The 19,965-nt window shown below is 48.9% G+C and overlaps 1 protein-coding gene across 1 annotated transcript; it reads left to right on the forward strand.

Moving 5' to 3' along the window:
* The first annotated feature begins 17,207 nt into the window (after nt 1-17,207).
* Nucleotides 17,208-19,314, forward strand: LOC139839344 (uncharacterized). The gene is made up of 4 exons (XM_071829396.1): nt 17,208-18,065; nt 18,199-18,379; nt 18,518-18,633; nt 19,072-19,314. Exons 1-4 carry the CDS (start codon nt 17,208-17,210, stop codon nt 19,312-19,314), a joined length of 1,398 nt encoding a protein of 465 aa, XP_071685497.1.
* The last annotated feature ends 651 nt before the right edge of the window (nt 19,315-19,965 follow it).

A 19,965-nucleotide genomic window follows, 5' to 3' on the forward strand; every position in this document is an offset into this window, starting at 1 on the left:
CACACATGAAAAATTTCATGCCGAACTTGTCGGAGAAATCCTCCACCTGCTTAACCTTAGCAACACGGCCGCACCAACAACGCTCCGCGGTCACACCGGGGGGTAAACTTGCAGCCTTCGCCTTCACCGGCCTAAAATCCGGGTCAGAGCACGGCACACTCATGATGGCTAAGAGTGAGCAAACAGCACAAAGATAGAGATACAAGAACTTGTGCAATCCAGAGTAGCGCTGCCTGCTTTTATAGGCTAAAATTCGACACCAGCGCGGGAGATGGTGGCGGGAAGGACTGGCGGGATAAAATTGGCGGGAGATGGTGGCGGGAAGGAGTGGCGGGAAGGGTGGCGGCAAGGGCGGGCGGGAAACTGTGTGAACGCAAAAAAGCGGGAAAAATTGCTGCTTGGGTTCAATAAGCCCGATTCAGTGGAATCGGGTTCACCTAGCCCGATTTTTCAAAATCAGGTTCACCGACCCCGATTCATTTAAATCGGGTACTTATACCCCGAATTTTTCTGGTTTGTTCTGGCGCAGCACAGGTATACCTGAAATCGGGGTTCTCCAACCCGACTTTGCCCATTCGGGTTTGTCTAACCCGATTTTGTGAATTCGGGTTCCACCACCCCGACGGTGTATTATTTCTGAAATTTGCTACAAATGAATATTATTTCTGGAATTAATAATAAAAAGTGTATTATTTAAAAAAAAAATCGCTTCGGTTTGGTTCTACGTGTGGTATGTGCTGTGTAACCTGATGTTTGGTTGAATGAACACGTGGTAACTTCTCAAAAAAAAAAAAAAACTTGAGAATGAAACTGTTACAAATGTGAATCCTACAGTTGCTGATTCTCCTTTCTGAAACTTATTACTCGAGTTGAGAGATTCATAATTTTGTGGTAGAAAATTTACAATCAGGCCTGCTTGGACCCTCTTTCTAAAAAAAACTAGCCTGTTAGCTTTACAAGTCGCTTCCCATCAACTGTCCCAACCGATGTGGGACTAAACCCAACATATTCTTTTAGCTGAAAGATTTCATGAGTCGTATGATATTTATCATTTTCAGGAGCATACTTTGCTTAAGTGGTGGAGTCAAATTTTAATGTTCCAGAGAAGATTGAATATTGTACTTTTGGTATAATGGAATAATATTAAAATTTATACTCGTGAATTTCCTAGATCACAATTGCCGGATGGGGTGATTTGGCCACTTTTCCAGTAAATCTATGCATCGTTACCTGGAAAATAATGTTTTGCGGGCAAGTAACAATAGAATACAGATAGCTAAGTTGCCTTTGAAAAAAAAATCTACTTATTGCTATTTTGAAAAAGGAGAATATGAGAAGGAGAAATTGAGAACCAACCTGAGGTTGGGTGGTTAGGTGGGTGGTTGTACCTCCAGCCCAACAGAGTTCAAACCCCAGGTTTGACATCTGTGTGTCTCATAAAGGCGGAATATTCATTCCGTGGGAGGCGACGTTCCCGTCGACAGCGAGGCGCCTAACGCGGATTTGGGGTTCGAAAAACACGAACGCAGTTCAGATACAGCGTATAAAACTGCAAATTTAAAAAAACGCGCGCAAGACGGAAGATCAATTCGTTCGGACAACTCATGCTTACATTGACCCTAAATTCAACTACATTACATCAAAAGGAACTCGAATTTCCTAAATCCGAGCCGCCGCCACGGGACTACATTACAGCAAAATCGGCTCCGGGATACCCACCGAAGCCCTGTGCCGTGGCGGCGGCGCATCGGAGCGGCCTCCTCACTCCTCGTCGCTGACGAGGTCGACGAAGACGTGCCCCTGCTCCTCGGCGGCGTGCTTCCATTCGGCGGCCTTATCCGCGTCCTGCTGGCTCGAGCACGCGACGAGGCCGGCCACCGTGTCGAGGTCGCGCTCCTCGACGAAGTCGCCCGGCGCGAGCCCCGCGTTCACGCCGAGCTGCAGGAGGACGAGCTTCAGCTGCTCGTCGTCGAGGTAGTCACCGTGGGTGAACTGCGGGAGGAGCGGCGGCTCCGGCTCCGCGTCGACCTCCATCTTCACCACCAACGCCATCGACGGGCGCTGGCGGGAGCTCGACCCCGACGACGACGATGCCGCGTAAGGGAGGAGGCGCGGCCATGGCGGTAGCGCTCTGATGACGCGTAAAGCACACGCCCGTTGGGAACCCCAAGTGGAAGGTGTGATGCGTATAGCAGCAAGTTTCCCTCAGTAAGAAACCAAGGTTTATCGAACCAGTAGGAGTCAAGAAGCACGTCGAAGGTTGATGGCGGCGGGATGTAGTGTGGCGCAACACCAGGGATTCCGGCGCCAACGTGGAACCTGCACAACACAACCAAAGTACTTTGCCCCAACGAAACAGTGAGGTTGTCAATCTCACCGGCTTGCTGTAACAAAGGATTAGATGTATAGTGTGGATGATGATTGTTTGCAGAAAACAGTAGAACAAGTATTGCAGTAGATTGTATTTAATGTAAAAGAATGGACCGGGATCCACAGTTCACTAGAGGTGTCTCTCCCATAAGATAAATAGCATGTTGGGTGAACAAATTACAGTCAGGCAATTGACAAATAGAGAGGGCATGACAATGCACATACATGATATGATAATTATAGTGAGATTTAATTGGGCATTACGACAAAGTACATAGACCGCTATCCAGCATGCATCTATGTCTAAAAAGTCCACCTTCAGGTTATCATCCGAACCCCTTCCAGTATTAAGTTGCAAACAAAAGACAATTGCATTAAGTATGGTGCGTAATGTAATCAATAACTACATCCTCGGACATAGCATCAATGTTTTATCCCTAGTGGCAACAGCACATCCACAACCTTAGAACTTTCTCATCCTTTGTCCCAGATTTAATGGAGGCATGAACCCACTATCGAGCATAAATACTCCCTCTTGGAGTTAAGAGTAAAAACTTGGCCAGAGCCTCTACTAATAACGGAGAGCATGCAAGATCATAAACAACACATAGGTAATAGATTGATAATCAACATAACATAGTATTCTCTATCCATCGGATCCCGACAAACACAACATATAGCATTACAGATAGATGATCTTGATCATGTTAGGCAGCTCACAAGATCCGACAATGAAGCACATAAGGAGAAGACGACCATCTAGCTACTGCTATGGACCCATAGTCCAGGGGTGAACTACTCACTCATCACTCCGGAGGCGATCATGGCGGTGAAGAGTCCTCCGGGAGATGATTCCCCTCTCCGGCAGGGTGCCGGAGGCGATCTCCTGAATTCCCCGAGATGGGATTGGCGGCGGCGGCTTCTCTGTAAGGTTTTCCGTATCGTGGCTCTCGGTACTGGGGGTTTCGCGACGGAGGCTTTAAGTAGGCGGAAGGGCAGGTCAAAGGGCGTCACGAGGGGCCCACACAGTAGGCCGGCGCGGCCAGGGCTTGGGCCGTGCCGCCCTAGTGTGTCGCCACCTCGTGGCCCCAGTTCGTCTTCTCTTCGGTCTTCTGGAAGCTTCGTGGCAAAATAGGCCCCTGGGCGTTGATTTCGTCCAATTCCGAGAATATTTCCTTTGTAGGATTTCTGAAACCAGAAACAGCAGAAACGACAAGCGGCTCTTCGGCATCTCGTTAATAGGTTAGTGCCGGAAAATGCATAAATACGACATAAAGTATGCATAAAACATGTAGATATCATCAATAATGTGGCATGGAACATAAGAAATTATCGATACGTCGGAGACGTATCAGCATCCCCAAGCTTAGTTCCTGCTCGTCCCGAGCAGGTAAACGATAACAAAGATAATTTCTGGAGTGACATGCCATCATAACCTTGATCATACTATTGTAAGCATATGTAATGGATGCAGCGATCAAAACAATGGTAATGACATGAGTAAACAAATGAATCATAAAGCAAAGACTTTTCATGAATAGTACTTCAAGACAAGCATCAATAAGTCTTGCATAAGAGTTAACTCATAAAGCAATAAATCAAAGTAAAGGTATTGAAGCAACACAAAGGAAGATTAAGTTTCAGCGGTTGCTTTCAACTTATAACATGTATATCTCATGGATAGTGTCAATGTAAAGTAATATAACAAGTGCAATATGCAAGTATGTAGGAATCAATGCACAGTTCACACAAGTGTTTGCTTCTTGAGGTGGAGAGAAATAGGTTAACTGACTCAACATAAAAGTAAAAGAAAGGTCCTTCAAAGAGGAAAGCATCGATTGCTATATTTGTGCTAGAGCTTTGGTTTTGAAAACATGAAACAATTTTATCAACGGTAGTAATAAAGCATATGTATCATGTAAATTATATCTTACAAGTTGCAAGCCTCATGCATAGTATACTAATAGTGCCCGCACCTTGTCCTAATTAGCTCGGATTACCAGGATTATCATCGCAATACACATGTTTTAACCAAGTGTCACAAAGGGGTACCTCTATGCACTTTGTACAAAGGTCTAAGGAGAAAGCTCGCATTTGGATTTCTCGCTTTTGATTATTCTCAACTTAGACATCCATACCGGGACAACATAGACAACAGATAATGGACTCCTCTTTAATGCATAAGCATGTAGCAACAATTAATGTTCTCATATGAGATTGAGGATATATGTCCAAAACTGAAACTTCCACCATGGATCATGGCTTTAGTTAGCGGCCCAATGTTCTTCTCTAACATTATGCATGCTCTAACTATTAAATGAGTGGTAAATCTCCCTTACTTCAGACAAGACGGACATGCATAGCAGCTCACATGATATTCAATAAAGAGTTGATGGCATCCCCAGGAGCATGGTTATCGCACAACAAGCAATTTAATAAGAAATAAAGTGCATAAGTACATATTCAATACCACAATAGTTTTTAAGCTATTTGTCCCATGAGCTATATATTGCAAAGGCGAATGATGGAAATTTAAAGGTAGCACTCAAGCAATTTACTTTGGAATGGCGGAGAAATACCATGTAGTAGGTAGGTATGGTGGACACAAATGGCATAGTGGTTGGCTCAAGGATTTTGGATGCATGAGAAGTATTCCCTCTCGATACAAGGTTTAGGCTAGCAAGGTTATTTGAAACAAACACAAGGATGAACCGGTTCAGCAAAACTCACATAAAAGACATATTGTAAACATTATAATACTCTACACCGTCTTCCTTGTTGTTCAAAACTCAATACTAGAAATTATCTAGACTTTAGAGAGACCAAATATGCAAACCAAATTTTAGCAAGCTCTATGTATTTCTTCATTAATAGGTGCAAAGTATATGATGCAAGAGCTTAAACATGAGCACAACAATTGCCAAGTATCAAATTATTCAAGACATTTTAGAATTACTACATGTAGCATTTCCCGATTCCAACCATATAACAATTTAACGAAGAAGATTCAACCTTCGCCATGAATACTATGAGTAAAACCTACGGACATATTTGTCCATATGCAACAGTGGAGCGTGTCTCTCTCCCACACAATGAATGCTAGGATCCATTTTATTCAAACAAAAACAAAAAAAACAAAAACAAACCGACGCTCCAAGCAAAGCACATAAGATGTGATGGAATAAAAATATAGTTTCAGGGGAGGAACCTGATAATGTTGTCGATGAAGAAGGGGATGCCTTGGGCATCCCCAAGCTTAGACGCTTGAGTCTTATTAGAATATGCAGGGGTGAACCACCGGGGCATCCCCAAGCTTAGAGCTTTCACTCTCCTTGATCATATTGTATCATCTCCCTCTCTTGATCCTTGAAAACTTCCTCCACACCAAACTCAAAACAACTCATTAGAGGGTTAGTGCACAATAAAAATTTACATGTTCAGAGGTGACATAATCATTCTTAACACTTCTGGACAATGCACAAAGCTACTGAACATTAATGGAACAAAGAAATTCATCCAACATAGCAAAAGAGGCAATGCGAAATAAAAGGCAGAATCTGTCAAAACAGAACAGTTCATAAAGACGAATTTTAAAGTGGCACCAGACTTGCTCAAATGAAAATGCCCAAATCGAATGAAAGTTGCGTACATATCTGAGGATCACTCACGTAAATTGGCATATTTTTCTGAGCTACCTACAGAGAGGCAGGTCGAAATTCGTGACAGCAAAGAAATCTGTTTCTGCGCAGTAATCCAAATCTAGTATGAACCTTACTATCAACGATTTTACTTGGCACAACAATGCACAAAACTAAGATAAGGAGAGGTTACTACAGTAGTAAACAACTTCCAAGACTCAAATATAAAATAAAGGTACTGTAGTAAAACATGGGTTGTCTCCCATAAGCGCTTTTCTTTAACGCCTTTCAGCTAGGCGCAGAAAGTGTATATCAAGTGTTATCAAGAGATGAAGCATCAACATCATAATTTGTTCTAATAATAGAATCAAAAGGTAACTTCATTCTCTTTCTAGGGAAGTGTTCCATACCTTTCTTGAGAGGAAATTGATATTTAATATTACCTTCCTTCATATCAATGATAGCTCCAACAGTTCGAAGAAAAGGTCTTCCCAATATAATGGGGCAAGATGCATTGCATTCAATATCCAAGACAACAAAATCAACGGGGACAAGGTTATTGTTAACGGTAATGCGAACATTATCAACTTTCCCCAAAGGTTTCTTTATAGCATTATCAACAAGATTAACATCCAAATAACAGTTTTTCAATGGTGGCAAGTCAAGCATATCATAAATTTTCTTAGGCATAACAGAAATACTTACACCAAGATCACATAAAGCATTACAATCAAAGTCATTGACCTTCATCTTAATGATGGGCTCCCAACCATGCTCTAACTTTCTAGGAATAGAAGTTTCAAGTTTTAGTTTCTCTTCTCTAGCTTTTATGAGAGCATTTGTAATATGTTTTGTGAAAGCCAAATTTATAGCACTAGCATTGGGACTTTTAGCAAGCCTTTGTAAGAACTTTATAACTTCAGAGATGTGGCAATCATCAAAGTCTAAACCATTATGATCTACAGCAATGGGATCATCATCCCCAATGTTGGAAAAAATTTCAGCAGTTTTATCACAGGCAGTTTTAGCAGTTTTAGCAGTTTCCGGCAGTTTTGCAGGCTTTGCATTAGAAGTGGAAACATTGCCAACACCAATTCTTTCACCATTATTAGTAAGAGGTGCAGCAACATGTGGAGCATTAGCATTGATAGTGGTGGTAATAGTCCAAACTTTAGCTACATTATTCTCTTTAGCTAGTTTTTCATTTTCTTCTCTTTCCCACCTAGCATGCAATTCAGCCATCAATCTCATATTCTCATTAATTCTAACTTGGATGGCATTTGCTGTAGTAACAATTTTATTTTCAATATCCTTATCAGGCATAACTTTCAAATTCAAAAGATCAACATCAGAGGCAAGACTATCAACCTTAGAAGCAAGAATATCAATTTTATTGAGCTTTTCCTCAACAGATTTGTTAAAAGCAGTTTGTGTACTAATAAATTCTTTAAGCATAGCTTCAAGACCAGGGGGTACACTCCTATTATTGTTGTAAGAATTCCCATAAGAATTACCATAACCGTTACCATTATTATAAGGATATGGCCTATAGTTATTACTAGAATTGTTCCGATAAGCATTGTTGTTGAAATTATTATTTTTAATGAAGTTTACATCAACATGTTCTTCTTGAGCAACCAATGAAGCTAACGGAATATTATTAGGACCAATATTAGTCCTATCATTCACAAGCATAGACATGATAGCATCAATCTTATCACTCAAGGAAGAGGTTTCTTCGACAGAATTTACCTTCTTACCATGTGGAGCTCTTTCCGTGTGCCATTCAGAGTAATTAATCATCATATTATCAAGAAGCTTTGTTGCTTCACCAAGAGTGATGGACATAAAGGTACCTCCAGCAGCTGAATCCAATAGGTTCCGCGAAGAAAAGTTCAGTCCTGCATAAAAGATTTGGATGATCATCCAAGTAGTCAGTCCATGGGTTGGGCAATTCTTTAGCAAAGATTTCATTCTCTCCCATGCTTGAGCAACATGTTCATTATCTAATTGTTTAAAATTCATTATGCTACTCCTCAAAGATATAATTTTAGCGGGAGGATAATATCTACCAATAAAAGCATCCTTACATTTAGTCCATGAATCAATACTATTTCTAGGCAGAGATAGCAACCAATCTTTAGCTCTTCCTCTTAAGGAGAAAGGAAACAATTTTAATTTTATAATGTCACCATCTACATCCAATACTTTTGCATTTCACATAATTCAACAAAATTATTAAGATGGGCAGCAGCATCATCAGAACTAACACCAGAAAATTGCTCTCTCATAACAAGATTCAGTAAAGCAGGTTTAATTTCAAAGAATTCTGCTGTAGTAGCAGGTGGAGCAATAGGTGTGCATAAGAAATCATTATTATTTGTGCTTGTGAAGTCACACAACTTAGTATTTTCAGGAGTACCCATTTTAGCAGTAGTAAATAAAGCAAACTAGATAAAGTAAATGCAAATAACTAATTTTTTTTTGTGTTTTCGATATAGAGAGCAAGACAGTAAATAAAGTAAAACTAGCAACTAATTTTTTTGTGTTTTTGATTAAGTGCAGCAAACAAAGTAGTAAATAAAATAAAGCAAGACAAAAACAAAGTAAAGAGATTGGATTGTGGAGACTCCTCTTGCAGCGTGTCTTGATCTCCCCGGCAACGGCGCCAGAAATTTAGCTGCTGGCGTGTAGTTGACGTGGGAGTTAGAAATCTTTGGGGCGTAACTTTTCTTCGTTCCCCGGCAACGGCGCCAGAAATTTAGCTTGATGACGCGTAAAGCACACGCCCGTTGGGAACCCCAAGTGGAAGGTGTGATGCGTACAGCAGCAAGTTTCCCTCAGTAAGAAGCCAAGGTTTATCGAACCAGTAGGAGTCCAGAAGCACGTCAAAGGTTGATGGCGGCGGGATGTAGTGCAGCGCAACACCAGGGATTCCGGCGCCAACGTGGAACCTGCACAACACAACCAAAGTACTTTGCCCCAACGAAACAGTGAGGTTGCCAATCTCACCGGCTTGCTGTAACAAAGGATTAGATGTATAGTGTGGATGATGATTGTTTGCAGAAAACAGTAGATCAAGTATTGTAGTAGATTGTATTTAATGTAAAAGAATGGACCGGGGTCCACAGTTCACTAGAGGTGTCTCTCCCATAAGATAAATAGCATGTTGGGTGAACAAATTACAGTCGGGCAATTGACAAATAGAGAGGGCATGACAATGCACATACATGATATGATAAGTATAGTGAGATTTAATTGGGCATTACGACAAAGTACATAGACCGCTATCCAGCATGCATCTATGCCTAAAAAGTCCACCTTCAGGTTATCATCCGAACCCCTTCCAGTATTAAGTTGCAAACAACAGACAATTGCATTAAGTATGGTGCGTAATGTAATCAATAACTACATCCTCGGACATAGCATCAATGTTTTATCCCTAGTGGCAACAACACATCCACAACCTTAGAACTTTCTGTCACTGTCCCAGATTTAATGGAGGCATGAACCCACTATCGAGCATAAATACTCCCACTTGGTGTTAAGAGTAAAAACTTGGCCAGAGCCTCTACTAATAACGGAGAGCATGCAAGATCATAAACAACACATAGGTAATAGATTGATAATCAACATAACATAGTATTCTCTATCCATCGGATCCCGACAAATACAACATATAGCATTACAGATAGATGATCTTGATCATGTTAGGCAGCTCACAAGATCCGACAATGAAGCACATAAGGAGAAGACGACCATCTAGCTACTGCTATGGACCCATAGTCCAGGGGTGAACTACTCACTCATCACTCCGGAGGTGATCATGGCGGTGAAGAGTCCTCCGGGAGATGATTCCCCTCTCCGGCAGGGTGCCAGAGGCGATCTCCTGAATCCCCCGAGATGGGATTGGCGGCGGCGTCTCTGTAAGGTTTTCCGTATCGTGGCTCTCGGTACTGGGGGTTTCGCGACGGAGGCTTTAAGTAGGCGGAAGGGCACGTCAAAGGGCGTCACGAGGGGCCCACACAGTAGGCCGGCGCGGCCAGGGCTTGGGCCGCGCCGCCCTAGTGTGTCGCCACCTCGTGGCCCCACTTCGTCTTCTCTTCGGTCTTCTGGAAGCTTCGTGGCAAAATAGGCCCCTGGGCGTTGATTTCGTCCAATTCCGAGAATATTTCCTTTGTAGGATTTCTGAAACCAGAAACAGCAGAAAACAACAACTGGCTCTTCGGCATCTCGTTAATAGGTTAGTGCCGGAAAATGCATAAATACGACATAAAGTATGCATAAAACATGTAGATATCATCAATAATGTGGCATGGAACATAAGAAATTATCGATACGTCGGAGACGTATCACGCTCCGACTCGCGCTTGGCGAAGGCGGGCGGCGCCGCGACGCCGTAGTTGCGGTAGCGGTAGCTACCGCGGATGCGCGCCGCGTCGGAGCGGAGCTTCTCCGCCTCCGTCTTCTCGACGGTAGGCGAAGTGGTGGAGCTCCCACCGCGCTCGGTGGAGCGTCCGCCACGGCCTATCTAGCCGCCCCCGCGCCCGTGCCTTGCCACCATCGTCGCCGGCAGGTGGTGGGGTCCCTCGATCTACATGCCGCTGCGTCGACTACTCGCCGGAGGGGCGGCGATTTGACGTCGGCGGGAGGCGGAGAGGCGGAGGAGCGGATGGGGTTTGGCCCCCATCCGCCTTGCCAACCACTATACTTGCGGGTGTTTTGGCGATTTGGACTGCGGCCTGGATACATTTTCCGGGCCAGACCACCGATGTGGGGTCTAGTCTGGCCCAAAAAACGGCCAAAAGCCCCATATCGGCCCGCCGCCACGTATGCAGACCGATATAGGGGATCTGTTAGATTTACTCTAAGAGAATTGAAACTGCAAATCTTTTTTTTTTCTCTTGTGGAACTGCTAATGTTGTTCGGCGACTTTAGGTGTTTTCGTGGAACCTATTATAACTGATGACATTGCAATGCATGCTTGAAGCGCAACACAGTTTAAAGCAGATGTCAACAGTGACAGGAGAGACTCAATCAGATGAGGTATTAAGATGACCCTGTACCAAGCAGATGTCAACCGTATACCTATGTTTTCTGTAAGGGCATCTCCAGCGGCGCGACGCAAACGGACGTTGAGCGACCGTTTGTGTCCGCCTTGACCGAAAATGCGTCGTGCACCACCTCCAGCGGCGCGACGTAAAGTGACCGGGCCGTCCGCGGAGACGCAAACCTGGTCCAAATATGCGCCAGGTTTGCGTCTCGTCGGACGCTACGCGGACGCGCAAAGTGTCTGCTCGCGTCTCCACCGGGCCCGCCTGGCAGCGAGTCTGCACCGAGGGCACCGCTTCGGCGGTCAGCGCTTCCGCGTCTGCGCCGCAGGCTTCGCCATCAAAGGCGCGGCTGCCTGTTCTAAGCGCACTGGCGAGCGGCGGCTGGGCTTCTGCGCCGCCTTCAATGGCATCGTATCCCGCGCGCGGCCGCCCATAAAAATCCACCGGCCGCGTTCCTCCTTCCCCCCACACCTCCACTCGCACCACCACCGCCGCAGCGCCATGGGGAAGAAAAACGACTTCGAGGCCTCCGGCAGCTGCACCAAGAAGATCCCGTTCCCCGTCACGGTGGGGAGGCTCATGCATGGCAAATGGATGCCGTGCGACGACGCCTGGTCCGGCGTGCAGCTGCCTGGCGGCTCAGCTGCCGCCGGGTGCCCATCCCTCCAGTACCTGCGCGTGAGCCTGATCGGACGGCGGAGATACGGCGCAGGAGGCGCTATCTGCCAGCGGACCTCCGCGACGATCCGGCGTACGCCATCGACTCGGAGCTTTGGCGTACGTACCTGTCCACGGAGACGGATAGGAGACGAAGGGCAGGCTTCATGGGCGACAGGGATTACCCCTTCGGCCCTGCACCGCCGGCTCGTCGTCAGCAGGCGCCGACGCGTCGTCAGCAGGCGCAGACGCGACGTCAGCAGACGCAGCACAACGACGCCGACGACGACGACGAAGCCTACGCCGTGTACGACGATGACGACTACGTCGAGGCGCTCGTGTACCAGCGAGGAGGTGAAGGACGATAGTCGTCGCTGTCGTCTTCCACGAATGGCAGCAGGCCTTGTCGGAGGGCCGGAATTTCGACTTCCCGGACAACATGACGGACGACGAGATGGTGAAGGTCGCCGTCCTCGTCTCCGAGTACGACGCGCCATTGCAGCCGCCGCTGCCCCGCTACGCCACCGCCGTCATGCCGCCGGGCCTGTCGGCGGATGAAGCACTTCGACATGCGCTCCTGGAGTCGGCGGCGCCTCCGCCACCGTCGCCACAGCTGCAGCACTGGGCGCCTCCACCGCCGCCACAACCGCAGCACTGGGCGCCTCAACCGCCGCCACAGCCGCAGGCCTGGGCACTTCCACCGCCGCCACAGCCGCAGCACTAGGCGCTTCCACCGCCGCCACAGCCGTAGTACTGGGCGCCTCCACCGCCGCCACAGCCGCAGCCTCCTCAACCTCGAGCACCGGCGGTGGCGCGCCCGGCGCACGCTCCCCCGGATGCCAACTGGCCTTGGGTCGTACAGGAGCTCATCATGCTCGACAGCGACGAGGAGCAACACAGCGACGAGGAGCAGTAGGCGTTTAGGTTTATTTTTTAAGTATGTAAACTATGTTTCATGTTAAAAAAAATGATTCGTCCTAAAAAATGCATCGTGCCGCTGGAGCCACCCCGACGCAAACGGACGCACGATCGATTTCGACCAAAAGGATCGACGTTAATGGACGCGCGCGGACGTTAAAATGCGTCGCGCCGTGGAGATGCCCTAAGGTGATCACGTGTCGCCGGCTGGCCCATGCCGCACCGCTGCAGGGGTATGGGGATGACGCGGCGTCGACATGGCATGCGACACCTGGAAACAAATTAAAGGAAGCCGTCAGATGACATGCGCCGAGCACGTACGTTGTACGTAGGTGCATGAATGCACCGAGATAGGTCGGCCAGTCGTCGATCGACGGCAGATGCCGGAACTTCTGTAGTTCTGTAGGAACGGACGAATGAATACTCGGCTGTACCTGTACGTATATACCCTGTACCTGGCGCGGGTGCTTATGGAGCTGCGTCGCCGCCTTCTGCTGTATTCGTAGCATCCCGGACTGTTAATGTTAACATGCCCTACGTGCCGTTGTCGTGGCTCTCTCCCGTTCGTTCAGTTTCTAGTTTTGACTTGTATAAGAACTAAGAAGGTGGCTTTTTAGAGCAACCACGTATGTTTCATTAATTGAAAGCCAAGTTACGTGAACACATAAACATGGAAAGTGAAAGATACCAGGAGCACTTCGGAAATGCAAAAATGAACCCGTGCTCACCTGATCCCTTTATCTGAACCACTCAACAGCTCTGAGATTGTTGAAGAAGGGAGTATTTCAACTTGTATTCTCTGACAGAAAAGTCATGTATATGACTATTTTCTCTCTCTTTATGTCAGACCTGACACCTGACTTCATTTCACTCCTCTCCATTTATTGCAAGCCTTGGACCTGTCAACAAATTTCCACTGCATCTGTCATCCCATACTTCTTCTCTCACTCCCAGGTTTGAATATTTTTGGTCTAAGAGCATCTCCACCGACGTTCTTTAAATAGTCGCGGGCAGGGGAGCAGGCAGAGTATCCTCACCGGCGCTCTCCATACGATAACCCCAATAGAAATGTAAATTAAAAATGACATTTAAAAATCAAAATTCATACGAAATCTATGCAAAAGTTACTTGAATTTAAAATTAAATAAAACTTAAACTTAGAACCCTAATCTACTGGCAGTCGGTTGGGGCGCGCGACAGCCCTGCCTTGTCGTCGTTCTTCCTCTTTGTCGCCTGCGTCCGTGCCCACCTCTCCGCCCTTGCTTCGCGCATCTAGCGGTGGAGCATGGCGGTCGGCGTCGCAGGAGCTTGCCGGCGGTGCAGTCCCCTCAACGTTGCCACCCATCAGCGAGCGCCTCGTTCTAGGTGAGCATCGCTTGCTCGCGGGCGAACACCTCTGCGTGGCGCTGAGCGTTCTGCTCGATGAGCTTTTGTCGCTCCGCCGCCATGAGGAGGCGTCCCGCCTCCTCCGTGGCCGCTCGCTGGCGCGAGATCTCGACGGCGTGCTCAAAATTCGCGCCGTTGATGAACTCGCGATGCTCCTCTTCAGCCTCCGAAAGCGTTGCGCGTTCAAGGACGCTAGGATCGCCGCCTGCTCCGGTTCAGCGGGGGCATGCGGCTCCTCGCCCCACTGCATCGTCTCCTCCATCGCCTCAGCTTCTGCGTCTGCGACGTACACCTCGTCCCACTCCTCGAACCATTGGTCGACTGAGTTGTTGGAGCTGTACTCGGCGTCGGGCTGCGACGGCGGCTGCGGTGGTGGTTGAGACACCGCAGGCGGCATGCGGCCGTTGCGGCCAAGCATAGAGTACGTCGTATGGAGCCGTCGTGGCATTGTTTTGGTGGAGAGAAGAGGATGGCGCAGCGGCGGTGATGGAGATGAGAGAGGATAGCGCGGGTACGGTGGTGGAGATGAGAGGATAGCGCCGCGGCGGTGGATGGCGTACGTACAAAATAGGGGTGCCAACTACCCGCGCCTCAGCTTCTGCGTTGCATTTACGTTGGCATAGGCGCGTGGGGGAGGTGGGTGGATGTCGCGTGACCAGTCGCCGCCCTCGTTGCTGCCTCGGGTTCCGTCCCGAAAACCATTAACGCCGACGACCAACCTTCTCGCGTCGTTTTGCAACGCGAACCGTCGCGTCCTCTCGCTGCCAAGGCGGCCCCACCCGCGAACCGACGTGCCGCAAGGCGTCGGCGCGCCCGATTCGCGCCCTTCGCGAAAGGGGCCAGCACGGGGTTGCCGAAAAGCGCCGGCTTTTTGTGACGTGCCGGTGCGAGCTATTTTCGATACCGGCCACCAAAATGATATCGGGACCGTCGGTGGAGATGCTCTAATAAATGAACAGACTACATTATCACTGCAAAGTGAACTTAAGAGTTCCAAATATGTATAGTGCGGAACGACTGATGCATAAGTAAAGAGCGTCATCAGAAGCAGATATGCAGAATGGAGAAAGCAATACTAACATATAGATGTTTGAGAGTACTAGGAAAAGTACCCGTGCGTTGTATCGGGAAAAACAAAAACTTAAACAGTCACGTGATTCATCCATGATGACACTTCTACTCTATGCCGTCATTGACAAAGTTTGTCCAAATCCAATTTTCCATATTCATGATGAAGATGAAACAAAACAAAAATCAAACGATGTGGTGAATCATTCGTGATGACACTTCCCCTCTGTGTCATCATCATCAGCGAAGGTGATCACATTTTCTCCTATTCATAACGAACACCAACCAAGATGAAGATGATGAGGAGATGGCGCGACCACTGGGTGTTCGCATGGTTAGCATGTCCTTCAAAATCGAGCAAATAACAAAAATCTAGGTCTACAGGTTTCGATCTTTGGTCTGCATACCTCCAATATCGGATTTGTTGGTCTTCGGGTCCTGTATTTGTTTAGATCGGGAAGCTCGCACCCGCATCTCCTAGTTGTGCTGCAGCGAGCTGCCCCTAGTTCGAGCACCCTCGGCCTTGCCTGTTCTAGCCTGCCTCCCTCCCGCACGTGCTCGTCCACCTCCGGCCGTTTCCGATGCCCGGCAGCGGCAGTGCTCTGCTCTCTCCCTCATCTATTTTTAACCCTTCAGCTTGATGAAAATCAGAATCTGCTCGTTGGCTTCCTGGCCTGCGACCCACAGGGCTTCGCCAGCGCCGCGGCGTCCCGTCCCAACCTCCTCGTCCTTGTCCATGGCCCAATGCCCGTCCATGCTACTCCTTGCTGTCAAGCTCCGTCCATGTCTCCCTCCGGTACCCATCTTCTCGTCCCCGTCCATGCCTGCCTCCCGGCCCCGCTTAGTGGCGCGGGAGTAGGGGGCCGCACCGTCGCTGGCGAGATGGAGCATCGATTGAGGAATCGGGGAGAGGACGCCGACGATCTACGGGATCTACCCACAGATTTCTTTCTTGATCCAGAACTTTTTCTCCCAAAGTTAATTCTAAAAAGATGACCTTACGAGGCTCTCGCTGCACTGATTTTAGAAAAAGAAAACAAATTTGTGCGACGGTTGTTACCGCCCCTATTTAAATTAAACTTGTTTCATACTCCTTTCGCACATTGTAAATCCATAGATCAAAAGTGTTTGCTCTGTGAGGTTTGCAACATCTGTATCTGATCTACATTTGGTGTCAGAGAACAAAGGTCGCATATTAAAAAACGATGGATCAATTTTTTAAAAAAATTCAGATTTTTGTTGAAAATCCTTGACACTATTAAAATAGAAAACAATGATGTAGAAAAGAATTAAAGATATTCAGATTGTGTACATTTTTGTTTTTTAAGATTATGGAAGTCATATCCTCTGTGCAAACCAGTAGCTCATAATCCCATCTCTTTCTCTTCTATGTTCCCCAAATTACACCGTGAATACTTTCAGTTGCTAGCTTGTTGATTGCAAGCATACATACGTGTACATCCTTGCTATTGCTTCCCACGCCTGCACGCACGCATGTCTCGCCGCACAGCCGGTTCACTCATCCCGGCTGCTCGCCGCGAATTTTGTTATGAGCCTGAAATTGTTGAAGTTGCTGTTGTTCCTGACGACAATCACGCCGCCTGAATCGATTTCCAGATTGCAGAATCTCCTGTTCTTCTCGTGAATCAGCACACCTCGGATGTTCCAATCGGTAGCTTGCTCGATCCGTGGATTCCGACCGGGAGATAGAGGAGCAGGTGGCCGAGGTAGAGGAGCAGACACCCATCTTGCTGGTAGGCTCACGTCATCAGAAGCAGATACTAACATATAGATGTTTTATGTTGAGATACATATCTTGTATATCCGGATGTGTATCCTCTATAGTTATTGTATAGCGATACATATCTTTGTATTTACTTTTGGGCCCGCCTCCTTCCTTGTATAGTCGAGGACGTGGCCTATATATGTACCGTCATATGCATCCGATCAATATACCGAGCATTGCATCTCCTTCTACATGGTATCAGACACCTCCTAGATCCTAAACCCTACCCGCGCGCCGCCTCTCTTCCCTGTGCGCCGCCCCCCCCCCACCCCTAAACCCTAGCCGCGCCGCCTCTCCTCTCCAGCCGCGCGCCGCCTCCTCTTCCCCACCATGTCCACCCCAAGCTCCAACCCCTTCGCCGACTCCTCCATCCCCGACCCCGGCCAACTCCGCGCCGTCGCCATCACCGATCATGTCCCCATCAAGCTGTCCACCACCGCCGCCAACTACCTCGCCTGGAAGACGTACTTCTACCTCCTCTTCCGCGAGTACAACCTGCGCGATCACATCGACGGCACCGCCAACCTCCTCGCCTGCGACTCCGACTGGCTGGCCATCGACGCCATCATCATCCGCTGGCTCTTCCTCACCGTCTCGTCGGACATCTTCAAGACCGTCGTTCGGGAAGGCGATGATGCCCGCACGGTGTGGGGAAAGATCAACGGCCTCTTCACCAATAACAAGCTCCAACGTGTTGTCTTTTTGCAGCAGGAATTCTTCGGCACACCCCAGGGCGATCAAACCTTGGACGCCTACTGCCTGCGCCTCAAGGCCATCTCCGACGAGCTCCAGGACCTTGGGTTCCGGATTGGCGACGAGCTCCTCCTCTCCACCCTCACCGCCGGCCTCAACGAGGACCTCGGCAACGCCGCCTCCAACCTCACCCTCATGACCAACCGTACGTTCGAGCGGGCGGTCGACTACCTCCGGCTGGAGGAACGCCGGCTGAAGGGTGTGCGCACTCGGGCGGTTCACACCGCCCTATGGGCCAGCGGCAACAGCGTCCTTCCTCATGGCGGAGGAGCTCCACCGGCGCCCACCCCCGCCCCTCCACACCCTGCGCCTCAGCCGCAACAACACCAAGGAGGAGGGGCGGTGGCCGTGGCCATCGCCGTGGCCGTGGTGGTGGCCGCGGCGGTGGCAACAACGGCGGCCCCGGCATCGTCGGTCCGCGCCCCGGCCGTGGCCGTGGGCGGGCGGACACAACCCCTGGACGGGGGTCGTGCACGCCTACACCATGCCCGTTCCGCGCCCACCCGTCCCCGGCACCGTCGGCCCCCGTCTGCAGACGCACTAGGCCTTCATCGCCGCTCCACCGCAGGCTCCCGCCGGCCTGCCCTACACTCCCGCCTACGGCGGCATGATGCCGCAGCCCCCGACGGCCCACTGGGACCCCGCGCTGTACACCACCCTTCAGCACGCCCCCTCGCCGGGCGCTTACTCTGGCGGTGGCGATTGGTTCATGGACACCGGAGCCTCCGCACACATGGCTGCTCACCCGGGTAACCTTTCCACTTCATCTCCGACATCCACTTCCTCTCGCATCATCATCGGTAACGGTGCTGGTCTTCCCATCTCTCATATTGGCTCCACTCATTTTCCTTCTAATTCCACACCACTGTCTCTTAATAATGTCTTAGTTTCACCACATCTTGTTCAGAATTTATTTTCCGTCAAAACTCTTTCTCGTGATAATTCTGTAACTGTGGAATTTGACGAGTTTGGTTTTTCTGTAAAGGACGCCCGTACCCGGATGGTTTTGCACCGCTGTGAGAGTCCCGGCGACCTGTACCCCGTTCAGCCGTCTCCCTCCACTCACGCTGCACCTCGGGCTCTCTCTGCCGGCGTCGACCTTTGGCACGCTCGTCTTGGCCATCCCAGCTCCACCTCGCTCCGCCAAATAATGAGAGGCTTTTCTTTTTCATGTAATAAACTGGCGGCTCACTCATGTGATGCCTGCCGACTAGGCAAACATGTTCGGCTTCCTTTTAGTACTTCATCCACAGTTGCATCTTTTCCTTTTCAATTACTTCATAGTGATGTATGGACGTCCCCTACACCGAGTCATTCTGGTTTTCTTTATTATCTAGTTATTCTCGATGATTTTTCTCACTTTGTCTGGACTTTTCCTCTTCGTAAGAAATCTGACGTCGCCTCGACACTCACCGCCTTTTATTCTTATGTGTCTACGCAGTTCGGTCGCCCCATCCTCGCCCTCCAAACTGACAATGGCAAGGAGTTCGACAACACCACCATCCGCACCCTCCTCTCCACCCACGGCACCATATTCCGCCTAACTTGCCCATACACCTCCCAGCAGAACGGCCGCGCCGAGCGCGTCCTACGCACCCTAAATGACTGTGTCCGTACCCTCCTGTTCCACGCTCACATGCCCCCCAGTTCTGGCCGGATGCCCTCTCCACCGCCACCCTCCTAGTCAACCTACGCCCGTGTCGCCCTCGCTGGAATTACACACCACATAACCTCCTGTTTGGCTCACCTCCCTCATACGACGGTCTCCGTATTTTCGGTTGTCGCTGTTTCCCTAGTACCGCTGCCATCACCCCTCATAAACTCGCACCTCGCTCCATTCCGTGTGTATTTCTCGGTTACCTGGCTAACACCAAAGTCTATCGTTGCTATGATCCGGTCTCTCACCGCGTCATCACGTCTCGGCACGTTTACTTTGACGAGCACTGTTTTCCCTTTGCACAGGAACAGGTGCAGACTTCTCTTCCCGCGACTGACAGTCTGCGGCGTCGCGGCCCTACCTTGGTGGAGGTCCCTGCGGTAGCGCCTGATGTCTACTTCCCCCTCCTTTTCCTGTAGACAGTGTTAGGCCTCCAAGAGCAGAGGTTTGTAGAACAGCAGCAAGTTTTCCCTTAAGTGGATCACCCAAGGTTTATCGAACTCAGGGAGGAAGAGGTCAAAGATATCCCTCTCATGCAACCCTGCAACCACAAAGCAAGAAGTCTCTTGTGTCCCCAACACACCTAATAGGTGCACTAGTTCGGCGAAGAGATAGTGAAATACAGGTGGTATGAATAAGTATGAGCAGTAGCAACGGTGCCAGAAAATAGCTTGCTGG

This window comes from Lolium perenne, chromosome 4 (assembly GCF_019359855.2).
Source record: "Lolium perenne isolate Kyuss_39 chromosome 4, Kyuss_2.0, whole genome shotgun sequence".
Classification (NCBI taxonomy): domain Eukaryota; kingdom Viridiplantae; phylum Streptophyta; class Magnoliopsida; order Poales; family Poaceae; genus Lolium; species Lolium perenne.

What these genes read in the sequence shown, in the direction of transcription:
- LOC139839344 (XM_071829396.1), top strand. Translation starts at nt 17,208, where the DNA reads ATGTCCACCCCAAGCTCCAACCCCTTCGCCGACTCCTCCATCCCCGAC. An exon ending in TCCGCGCCCCGGCCGTGGCC is followed by an intron (nt 18,066 to 18,198) that starts GTGGGCGGGCGG and finishes GCTCCACCGCAG; the next exon opens with GCTCCCGCCGGCCTGCCCTA. An exon ending in ACACATGGCTGCTCACCCGG is followed by an intron (nt 18,380 to 18,517) that starts GTAACCTTTCCA and finishes ATAATGTCTTAG; the next exon opens with TTTCACCACATCTTGTTCAG.